Below are 12,284 nucleotides of genomic sequence, written 5' to 3' on the forward strand. Positions count from 1 at the left end.
CTATCTATCTATCTATCTATCTATCTATCTATCTATCTATCTATCTATCTATCTATCTATCTATCTATCTATCTATCTATCTATCTATCTATCTAATAGCCCGTGTTACGGCATCTGAACAATCTTTGTTAACAGCCAGAGGGGTTAATTAGTTAGCTCGCCTGTGTGTGTCAGGGTTTTTGGTCTCGTGTTCGCATCCGTGTCACTCACTCTACACACTGTGTTACATTACACACCGTGTTACTTTACAAGCTGTGTTAACACACTGACTGTCACGAAAAATGATCATGGCGGCTCCGTCGCTGGAAATCTTCACCTGTGTGTCTGTTTGTTTGTTTGTTTGTTTGTTTGTCTGTCACGTGCATGAGACAAGGCAAAAGCTACTCACGTTTTGTGTTTTTGCCTTGAATATCACAATGTACAATATACTCACTTCGTTTTTTTTACGGTTGGTTTGAGGACACCAATGGTTGATCCTCCTTCTCCTCATTCTCACCGCCCTCCTTACTCCTCCCCTTCCTCCTCTACCCCTTCCTTCTCCACCCCTTCCTCTTCCACCATTCCTCCTCCCCTTCCTACTCTTCTTCCGCTTCCCCTTCCTCATCCATCCCCTCCTTTCCTCCTCCTTCCCCATCATCCTTCTTCTCTCCTCTCCCTTCCCCTCATCCCCTCCACTTTCTTGATCCCTCCTTCTCCTCCTCTTCATCCTCCTATCTTTACTCTATAGTCGTCAACCAAAGACCTTATCTTCCCCATCATAATGAATCATGACCTTGTAGACTCCCTAATTTTTCTGTCAATATCTCCTACCTGTCCAGGACGACCAAGGAGCACAATGATTATCTTAGACAGGTGGTACTCTTGGACAGTGTGTTATAGAGATAACACAAGGAGGGGTTGGGGGGGGGGCAGATGGTCGTTATAGAGAAAACACAAGGGAGGAGAGGGAGGGGGGGGGGGGGGGGGGAAAGAGCACCTTAACCCATACAGGTAAGAGAACAAACAGAAATAACAGGAGAATAAAAAAGCAGAACCTACAAGAGGTACCCTCAGTCTACTTGTATTAGAATCTTCACATTGTGGTCGGATCACAGGTATATATATATATATATATATAGCAATGCCAATGAAAATTTGATTTTTCACTTTAGCCCTTTTTTATCTGGTACCTAATAAAGTTTTCAATCCTAAGATTTATGATTTTTTAATTAAAAGAATCAGTTCATAAATAAAAAAGTTATTGGGTTGCAATGGTCGGCCAAATATGGATGACCCACATATAGGAAAATACTCCTAAAAGTTGACAGCGCAATAGCAGATTCTGTAAGAAAATAAACGATATCTTAGTAATTAATAGTAGTGTTAGAAAGATACTTGGCTACCCGGTGTGTTTTTGGGTGGAGAAATCATTGCAGCAGTCAGATTTACTAAACATTTCGTAGTTATATTGTTATAATTAAAATTTTGGTTTACAAATTATGATTTTGCGAAAAAGAGGTGTCGGGATGAGAGAATTTTATTTATAGCATCTTATCAAAACATGGGAGTCTTAAAGAACATGTTGGAAGCGTGACTAAATAATCGCAAAGCTTTCTTTGATGACTTTAGACCATGCCAACCGTACAATTAAAAACTCTTTTTTCCCGTTGAAACGCGAACACCCTGAGGCAAGATAAGCGCGCCTCGGAAAACCCCCATAGCGATGTAACAGGGGAACAGAGAGAAAAACAACCAGATGCGCGCACCCGCAATTGCCCTATTTCAAGTGACCAATGAACGGGCTCGGAATAGTCATGTGGGGATTTGTAGGTCACATGCATTTGCCGCTGGAGGGAAGGGAAAATGGCTGGTCTCCGTGCGAAGCTGCTTTGGATAGGGGGGTAGTTGCGCATTTATGATCGGGTCTAAACAACTACTTGACACAGAACGTTCAAATTCGAGGACACTATAGAGGAAAGATAGACCTATTACATTCTCAGCGTTGAAAATCAAGCTCCTTATAGTTTTCGGTAAATCCGATATGAAAGTGTTCTTGACACCAAAAGCATAGGTAAATTTTAATTTATGTGTACGAACTTCAACATCCACATATCATTAGTTTGCCCTATTTTCAGATAGGTTGCCAAGTTTCATTCACATTGGTAAAGAAATAGAGCAGACCAGGGCTGAGAAAGTTAGTCACTAGCGTTCCGACCCGTTCCAAAAATTCACCCACAAACGGAGACCAAAAGCAACATGTGGCAGCAGAATATAATACACAACAATGCTAAATGAAAGCATGCTTCAGCAATACATCTGTTTATGAATTGGTTTGCCTATAAATTCATATGCAAGGATTATTTGCATATATAGCCACATGCTTAGAAAAACGAACTACACCCATAATTAGTTCTCACTTCAGCATGACAACAGTAAAAGAAGAGGTTTTACAATAAAATATAATTATCAAAACTCCATAAAAGTTAAATATCTCAATGTAAACACTGGCTTACTTTTTTTTTGTATCCTTCAAAATAATAACATCAACCCTCCCTCAACCTCCTCCCTTCATCCCCCTCCCCCATACAAGCCTGTCCCACAAAAGTAAAACTACCAGGAATTCCATTAAAAATTAATTCTAAAATGCTTTAAACATTATACAGACGTGAAAGAGGTTCTCTGAAAAATTTCCTGAAATTCTGAAGGGGCGTAGTCAGCGCACCAACACGGCGCAGCATCTGAGCATTGCCCCCCCCGGAAAAATTTTAAGCTTCTAAACAGCCATCTGGAGGCATTTTCAGCTTTGAAAAGTAAAATATCAGACCATGAGTTGGACCAATAACAAACCTGGAAGTTTAACAGGACTTTTGTGATCCTGCTCCATCGGGCACAGGGCAGAGAAGTGAGCCGCATCATAGGTCAAAAGAAGAGGAGAGCGAAAGCACTTGGCCACTTCCATGGGCAGGTAGACACCCGGGAAAGGAATAGGGGCCAGAGCTTCCCCACTCGAGTCGCGCAGGATGGCATCAGCCACAACGATGATTGGTCGCTGCAGCACATGTGCCAGTACAAACACGTGGAACTCTTCCAAACTCTCATAGACCACACTCTCCTCACTTCTGTGTAAAGATAATCAAATTTTAAAACTTAATCATCCATTCTCAAAAGGCAGATGAAAATAACAAGTTTTCAAGGCTCACGAAGAAGACAATACATGAGAGAACAACTTTTCTGTGCACTGCATAGCATTAGAGTTCATTATAGAAAACAAAAGAAATGAAATTTTGAGAAGAATACACATCCTGTAAAGGATTTCAAATTTGTGCATGCAATCAGTCAGAAAAGACCAGTTGTTAGGACTATTCAAATCCATAGCAACAAGATCCAGGCGGAGAATACCATGGGGTACAAATGCAGACTAGAAAAAAGCCTGTTAGTTCCAACAGATGCCAAAGTGCTAAATAATGTTGGAATTTTTTTTCTCACGGTTTTTAAACGCCAAAAACCAGGAAAATAGGGATTGAACATCCAGTCTTGTTTGATAAAGGTATTTAACTAAGGAGGGAAGATGTATACACTGCAAATTCCATAAATTATTTTAGAGTTGAAAGTGAATGAGGAAAGGACCAGCCTGCACCTGCTCAATCTATAGCTAAACTTTGAAGAAATTCTGGTGGGTCAAAATAATTAAGAGTAATCTAAAAAAAATGGTATATGGCAGCCAGGAAGGTGAAGGATAAGATCTAAGAGGAAAAAACAGCTACATGAGTAAAATTCAGTCACAATGTGGGTAAAGAAACCCACAGTTAATTACCCAGGCCATCTAACAGGGCGAAAGCAGAGGAAAAAAAACAAAAGCATCAAAGTTTCTGTTCATCATCAGTCATTTACCCTTGAGTAACTGCACTGTCACAGCAGTTATTGGAGCGGGTGGGATCAGGGGCACCCCTTGGAAGAGGGGACGCCAGACGTAGGATGTTTTCCCATTCTTCACTCCACTCAGCTTCGCTGAAAACTAGTCCCGACTGCAGGAGAAGAAAGTTTATAAACAATCAACTTTTCACTCATTTTAGTAAATCAAAGAACATGAAACATCTTGCTCTGACTGGAATTGAGTTAAAAACTAGCAAGTTGGCACCAAAATGCTCATTTAGTACAGGGACGGGAGGGGAGCAAGAAACGTGACTGACAGTTTGAGTTCCCCGATCTTGGAATACTTCTCAGGTCATGATAAGGATAAATCCCAAATACCCTATATGAAATTTCAAATAAAAACTTTTTCTTTATCTCTTATTCTGTTCCTGCTAGTAAAAATTATTTGAAACAAAGACTTTTTTACTAATGATCCTGATCTGAACTATACAGTATTTACAGAACTAAACAACCATAGATATAGTGCAACATACAAACCTCTTTATTGCTCATTGTCTGCTGGTATCGCCATCGTCTGTACAAAGCATTTTTGTAGTGGGCTTTGGTCAGTGTCTCATGGAGCTCCTTCCTTAGAATCAACTGCCTGTCATGAATGCCCCACATTGCTGCAAATGATTTTTTTAAAATATTATCAATGTTCTTCCAAGATAAAACGATAAAACTATACGTATTTTGCTCCCTTGCACAGCACAGGAAGACTACACATTCTTCACAATGCAATGTGGGATGTGCTGCAAAACTAGTACTCTCTGCACCCGTACCACATACACTAGTGCTTTTGAACGATGGGTTACTTTAGTTTGAGGGGAAACACTAATATCCCAATTTTATCCAATCAAAACTTGTGCAAAAATTGTGGGCAAGTATCATATCTTGATTTTCATCAACTAAAACATTTCATTAGGAGTCTTTTGAATCACTCTGAGCCCCCAAGTTGAGGAGGAAGTTGAAAAGTGACGTTAATTCTAAGTTTCCGTTAACATTATATCGCCATTAGATCTACCATTTACTACATGTATTTCACTCTTTCTAACCCTGAGTTTGTGACTGATTTGAACATTATGGCTTCACACAGCGAAAAAGTAAAGCTTACTCAAGAGCAAAGCATTGATATAAATTGAAAACTACCTTCCATCACACAATAATAGAGCGAAGGGAGAATAATAGTGGTAGATCTAGTGAACCACTGTTTGAATCTAGAACAGAAACATTTTCAACAAATAAATTCTGAAGAATTTGAATGGATTGAATGTTTTTTCTAATTTGAATGTAACATTCCCCTTCCAAAAATCAAAATTAGGACATATATCAACATGACATATTTAGCTTTCTCTGCTCCCCATGACCTCCTTCTAAAAAAATCTCCATCTTATTTCTTTATCTCTGAAGGGGATTTTCCCACAATGCCGGAGTCCTCTTTTGGTATGAAGCCTGAGAATGACATACACATCACTAAATTGGTCAGTAAATCAAAGCACATGAACCTATTTTGATAGTTCTTCATCTAATGAAAGAACTTCTGGTAAGAGAGACCTTTTTTCTGCCACTGCAGAAAATTAATATAACATTTGCCATCTTAAAGAAACCTGAGCGAACTGCTGACAGCAGATCGTAGACACAGTGGCTCCAACTGCAAGCCTCTGAGAGTGGCTTGCGACAGATACAGAGTGGAACTGGTATACATAAGTGTTCAAGCAATATACAAACATAAGTGTTCTTACCAAGGGATGCAGCATGCAAGAGACAGTTTCCATCACCACTGGTAGCCATGGGGAGCAAGCGCTGACACAGTCGCAACTCTGCCCACCAATTGAGACGCCCTGAAAGTTTTAAAAATCAACTGAGTTCTCATACTAATTCAAAGATCCAATCGTCCTCCAACAGTTACTATATATAATTTTGGGGTGTAGGGGGGTCAGGGAGGGATAGTTACTCTGTATGGGGAAGGCCTGCCATGTCCTTTTCAGGACAGCCCTCTCTACATTGGTTCCCACCTGACGCTCAACTCTCACCTGTGGCTCCGCGAAGCTGCAGCATGCACAGCGGCCACACCCCAGTAACCGCTTTGGCAGGCGGACTGAACCAGGTAGAGGGTAGCTGGTCAGGTTTCGAACCCACTAGTGAGTAAATTAGGGTCTGTCTCCTTACGCATGCAAATACTGGCTCCGCCGGACGCGCGGATAAAACCACTCGGTGGTTCAATGGGCAGAAAGGCAGTCCCAGCAGAGCGTCGCGGAGCGCGACAAGGGCACTGTGAGACAAGAAGACACTGCTGGCCATCCGCTGTATCCTGGCCTATCTTCGGCCGTCTCGATTTCGCCCTGCCACCGGAACTAGATGGACAGGGACAAGAGAGTGAGGCTGACGACTTTGCGTAACTCTCCCTCACTTAAATCAAATTCAAGCGCAAGTCAAGACTTCATCATTGAAGAAACGCTTCAAAGATGCTCTGAAAGCATCCCTGATGAGTTGTGACATTCCCCATACCACCTGGGAAGAAGCTGCTCGCCTTCGCACAGTTTGGCGCTCCTTAATAAGATCAGGAGTGGCCAAATTCGAAGAAAGTCGCGTCAGGAAGAAACAATGGAGATGGCAGCTGAGAAACGACAGAGAGAGCGTTACCTTCCAGCCTAGTTCAGCCCCAAACTTCCCCTGCCCCCACTGCAACAGACATTTCCGAGCAAACATCTGCCTGATTAGCCATCTCCTCACACACCCAACCCTTCAGTGATGTGAAGTTAAGGTCATCTTCGCCAGCGAAGGACGAACATCATCATAATTTTTTTTAATGCACCAAACTGATAGTTCACATATTAACTACTCTCTAAAGGTACTAACAGCGGTTTTGAAACTAAGTTATACGTGTGTCATCAATGTGCAATCAGACTCTCACCACACATCGATGTGGTTTAAAATTAGACTACCGGTATAGTAGGCATGGCCACAATATATTTCCTGTTTGCTGCTCAGGGACCAGCCAGGCCAGTATGGCATATGCCATAAACACCATACAAAAAGTAAACACTGAAAAAAATTAAGGAAAATGACTATGTCTCACCTTATATTTCATTTTCAATGAAAGATGCAAAAACCCATTCAGCAATAATCCCACAACTCAAATGATTATTCTAGATGGATCATAGACATTAAATAAATGAAATTAAAGTAGTACTGACACTATTGGTGCCACAGAAAAGATAACAAAACAAAAATGTTTTCAAGAACAACTGATTTTTTTTAAATCAACAAGAACACAACCCATTAATTTGTCAAAGCTTAACAAAGCAGTGTACAAAGCAAATCCAAATACAAGTCTAATCAGAAAAACAAAAAACCTAATGCCGTAACATTTTACCTGCTTGCTCCAAAGACACTAGAGTTGAGGTCTCTACAAGTTCTTTCTCTAGAAAGGCCCTGAAGTCTTCGGTATAAGCTGTGAGGTCAGGTAGTACAAATGACTGAGTGTACATGTGGTCATGGCTGTCCTTCTTTATGTCTACTTGAACATTGTGGCGAGCTTCAGACACCAAACCTTCGTTCTCTAAAATGTTGGAAAAGCCACGCTTCAGACGAGGGTCTGTAAAGAAAAAACGATAACAAAGTAAATAAAAAATCCTAAAAACATTTTAATAACTTCATATGTAACTAAACTACACTTCGTATCACAATACTAAATTAAAAACTAAAAATGAGACAAATGTACGAACTAGAACTGAAAGCAGAGACAAATTATGTCCTTCAAAAAAAAACTGTTTAAACATTAAGGGTATAGCAAGCTCTTTCCAGGTTGAGGACACTATATTGGCCACGGGATGAATCTGTGGCTTCGGAAATAAAGTTCCCAAAAATGATGAGAGTGACCTAAAACCTTATTCTAAGTGAAAAGAAAATGTGTGATCTCTTGGGTCCTTAAGTCTAATAATATCATTATTTTTTATCTGCAACACATAAAACACAATTTGGTAAATATTATATGTACCTAACAATAGTTTAAATAAGCTTGTTTTTACAGAACTACATTAACCTTATGTTGCTGATGGAGGGGAGGTGTGGACAAGTCCATGAGATGAGGTGTCCCCCTTAAAAAAGGAGGACTTGGCAGCCCTTACATAAGGGGCGTGAAACAGAGGTAGCCTTTAGTTTCAAAAGAGGGAACAAAGCTTTAAGGTGCCTAACTCAGACCTGCCACTCTATGAAATCTAAAAAGCAGAATCTCAGGGGGGGGAAAATTCGGGATTAGGAGAAAACAAATCAGGATCAACAACAAATCACCAAAGTAACTGCCAAGCTGACTAAAAAATTTTGGGGGTGTCCATAAACATGTATATGCCCCGTGTGTTTGCGTGCGTGTGCGTTTGTGCGCATGTGTGTGTTTTATCATTATTTTTTTTTTAATCCAGAAGTATCATGTCAAGCACTCCTAGTTCAAGTGTTTAACACCACACCCTCTACCCCATCCTTCCCCCCAAAGTCCCAAAAGACACTTCATCTTCAACAAGTATGCATAAACTTCAGTTGACCCCGTCAACGGACGGTCCCTGACATATGCACAACTCAAACGCCGAAGTCATGTCATGCGGTGCAAACGCGCGATTGAAACAGTTTTACTGATGGGTCTTGGTGACTGGCCCGACCAACCAGAGCTCGGACAAATCTTGTTTTTAAAGTAACTGCAGAACTATGAATAATCATTAATTTGTATGACACAATTGAAACAGCTGTCAGGCCATCATCAGAGAATTCTGAGTGGAAACAAAAACAAAGGTAGATCTTGAGAATGTCCCAAGTTAGAATGCCAAATCGATACTACTTCCATTATAACTGAAATAACACAGGCGAGCAAAGTTCCAACGCAACTTGGGGTGAGTCAACTACTTAATCCAGCATCAATATTTAAGAAAATAGTGCTCCGAGTTCCTATGGACAAGAAGTTATCGGGTGCTTTCAGCAACAGAGATGAAGGCAGAGTAAGTTTTTTTTTAAATCCAGCACAACAGACAGAACAAAAAAATCGGGACATACATGATCGAAACCGCGAAAATCAGGATGCTTAAGATTTGGGGCAAAAAACCAGGCTATCCAGATTAAATCGGGATCAGTGACAGATCTGCTAACTAACCTACAATAGCACACATGAGCATGTCCCTCTGTGGCACTGAAAAAAACCAGGATGAATCATTGAATTAATAATGTAACTAATAGCAATAACTTACAATAGTTAGTGGATGGAGGCTTCTTCATACTTTTGTCATCAAAGACATCATCATTCTCTTGAAGCTCCAGGGCCTGTTCCTTGCTCATCGGAGGGGGCACCATGGAAGGGCGTGTCGGATAAACTATTTCGTCAATGACAGAGCGTGCATGAGGATATGAAGGGCCTCCCCGTGAACCAGCAGGGTGACCACTGTATGTAGGCGATGGGGAGGGACTGGGAGATGGGCGGGAATTATCAACAGGAGAGCCAGCATACGAAGGCTTGTAAAGTCCAGAATTTGGTTGGACAGCATTGCCTTTACCGCCACCTTGAATCTGGATAGGTATGATGCGTTCGTTTTTGTTTGCAGATGGTGGTAGTCTAACCGACAGGTGTGAATCATTGGAGACCGAGCGCATATCCTGAGGAAGGGAATTAGTTTTCTCTTGCAGAGGCATCACAACCACCATTCCAGTTGGGGCTGCCTTCTTGTCGAGGTTCACCGCAGCCCCACGCCCCATTTCAATTGCTCTGTGGTGAGGCGAACTTGTGCTTTGTTGTTTATCATTTTCATCAAACTTGTGAGACTTATTGCGAGCTGATGAAATACACAATTCTTCAATTTCCCTGTAACTATCTGGAAGGCTCCATTTGTTTCCTGAAAAAAAAGAGGACACAACTTCACCATTCAAAAAGACAGATCCTTTACATTCAAAATATTTACTTATACCATTTTGCCAACAGGAAACAAACAATGAGAACTGGATAGCAATGGTTTAAAATAAATGGGTATTTTGGAGAAGTTCTTTAGGAGGAAAAAAAGGTGAAAAGAGTTATCACTGGGCAAAACAAATAGAAAGCAGAATGATGAAGTATTAACTTTCATTCATGGAAAACCTGTCAAGACCGTTTAAATCAGTAATCTATAAACTGAGTTTCTGCCCATAATCCTCCATATATACAAACACCTGGCTCATGCAGATGGTGAGAAAGGAGTGTTTGTTATTCTAGTAAATACCTTTTGAAAGTACAAAATAATTTAAACTCTGGCTTGAGAGCAACAACTTCATTGCAACTTTTAGATATTTTTTTACACAATTAAAAAAAAAAGGTTTCACATTAAAACAATATCAATTTAGAGGTGAAACTCACTGCTAAGAATATCCACAGCTTCACTCTTATCTGTTCCTGTATTTGTCATAAACTGCTCTATCTTCAAAGTTCTTTCTCTTTGCAAATCCATGCCTGGACTGTATTGTCTTTGTCCTCATCACCACACAGCCTTGTCCTGAAAAATAGAATATAAAACGAATGTACAAAAGAGCGTGCAGAAAAGCCGTAATTTCAAAACAAACAATTCATTTTTTTTTTTCTGGAATTCTTTTATATGCTTTGTATTGACTGTTTCAGCCTCTTTCACATATTGACAAATAGTGCTGAACTTGCAGCATCAGTAACATAAGAAAACAAGAAGAACCATTAAAACAATTAGAACTAAAAAGCACAACAACAGAGCCTTCTATCAAACATGAATTGTTTTACAGACCCTCTCCCCCCACCGCTCCATTTTTCCCCATGTAAGTAGCTATAGTGTGGTGAAAAATTTGGGACGCGACTTATCCTCAAATATCTCTTTGAACAGTGAATCACTGTCACCCATACTTTGCACGGCTGATTGTATCAATTTGTCTTAACTTAATTATATTTAAATTCCACAACAATTGAGGCTGGATTTTTTAAAATCTTTTCTTCATGAATTTATATAAATTACTACAAATCTACGTCACGCAGAAAATGGGATTGTTCACAGCATTTCCCTCTTCTCATACACACACTTTGCATACGCTTATGGCCTACATCACAGTTCACCAATGACATTTTTTAGTTGCAAAACTTGTAACAAAAAATATTATAGTGGACACATTTTTTGCACTGAAGGTTCTCAAAACATGCGTTCAATAAACATAATGTCACCATTAGAACAAAAAATTATAGACTTGCTTTTAAAAGAGAATTGCCCCAGCTGTAAACCTTTTAAAATCTATAGAAACCACCCACTTGGATTTGTAATTAGTATATATTAAAGTTCCTTTTGTTTAAGTAAATTGTTGGATTACTATTTATTATTACACCTAATTTCCCAAGTAACAATAATAACAATAGATTGCATTTATATAGCGCTCTATCCGATACTAGTATAAACTCTGAGCGCTTTACACCAATCACATAATCATTCACACAAGAAAAAATATTTCACAGAAACAAGAAAAACCAGTTCAACCCAATAAGAAGAACTTTCACAACTATACTACACGAAAGGAACATAAATATATATATATATATATACAGTCAAACCTGTGTAAGATGGCCACCCATTGTCAAGGAGAAAAGTGGCCGTATAAGACAGGTGGCCGTCTCAGGCAGGACTGATCAAGATAAAGAAAGCAAACCATTCCCATCATTCTGAGGCCCCAATCGAAAGTGGCCGCATTGTTGTTGATTTTGTTGTTGTTGTTGTTGTTAATGTTGTGTTGTTGTTGTTGGTTTGTATTTTGTTTGTAAGTTTTATTTTTTTGCTGATTTTGCGCAAGAGTGACAATAAAACTAAATGTATCAGACGAGGAAGACCGAGTGCCATGTTAAAACAAACACATGGGTGGCCACCACTCGGAGAACGAGCGACGCTTCTGTCACAAGTTCATATTGTTACTTTGTTACAGACTGGGTAAACAGTGACCACTCATCTCACTTACGATTTGTGTATGAGTTCTGGGCGGGGCTTATGGGGGTATGGGGGATCACACACTTACTTCACCAGCAGCTGAAAATTGGTACCTATTGGTCAACAGTGGGAGGGGCCTATGCAACATGATCCGTTGGAGGGACTACCTAACAACAAAGACAGGTGATTGAATTATGACGGCTCGCTCTCAACGCCAGGGCCGAATGCACAATTTATGACAAAACGTAATGGAGTCACTAAGGTGGCCGTCTAAGACAGGTGTTATTGCTTAGTGTGATAGGAGTTGTGTGTTAAAATATGGTGGCCGCAGCCGCGTTGGACAGGTGGCCGTTTTACACAGTTAAATTATATAGAAAAAATGCAAGGGGGGAAATGAAAAGTGGCCGTTTGTACAGGTGGCCGTCTTATAGAGGTGGCCGTCAGGGCAGGTTCAAC

At 40.2% G+C, this 12,284-nt stretch overlaps 1 protein-coding gene across 2 annotated transcripts in view; it reads right to left on the bottom strand.

Annotated features, from left to right (window-relative positions):
* LOC101852713 (OTU domain-containing protein 7B) overlaps positions 1 to 12,284 on the bottom strand; it is a 19,459-nt gene that overhangs the window by 2,133 nt on the left and 5,042 nt on the right. For both annotated transcript variants that reach the window (XM_035971380.1, XM_005104564.3), the window contains 7 exons: positions 10,259 to 10,394; positions 9,126 to 9,764; positions 7,268 to 7,489; positions 5,634 to 5,732; positions 4,390 to 4,517; positions 3,871 to 4,004; positions 2,827 to 3,098 (listed from right to left, as the gene is read on the bottom strand). In XM_035971380.1, coding sequence (XP_035827273.1) covers positions 2,827 to 3,098; positions 3,871 to 4,004; positions 4,390 to 4,517; positions 5,634 to 5,732; positions 7,268 to 7,489; positions 9,126 to 9,764; positions 10,259 to 10,349 — 1,585 coding nt within the window. In that variant the 5' untranslated portion in view covers positions 10,350 to 10,394. The remainder of the gene's footprint in view (positions 1 to 2,826; positions 3,099 to 3,870; positions 4,005 to 4,389; positions 4,518 to 5,633; positions 5,733 to 7,267; positions 7,490 to 9,125; positions 9,765 to 10,258; positions 10,395 to 12,284) is intronic.

This window comes from Aplysia californica, unplaced genomic scaffold, assembly GCF_000002075.1.
Source record: "Aplysia californica isolate F4 #8 unplaced genomic scaffold, AplCal3.0 scaffold00425, whole genome shotgun sequence".
Classification (NCBI taxonomy): domain Eukaryota; kingdom Metazoa; phylum Mollusca; class Gastropoda; order Aplysiida; family Aplysiidae; genus Aplysia; species Aplysia californica.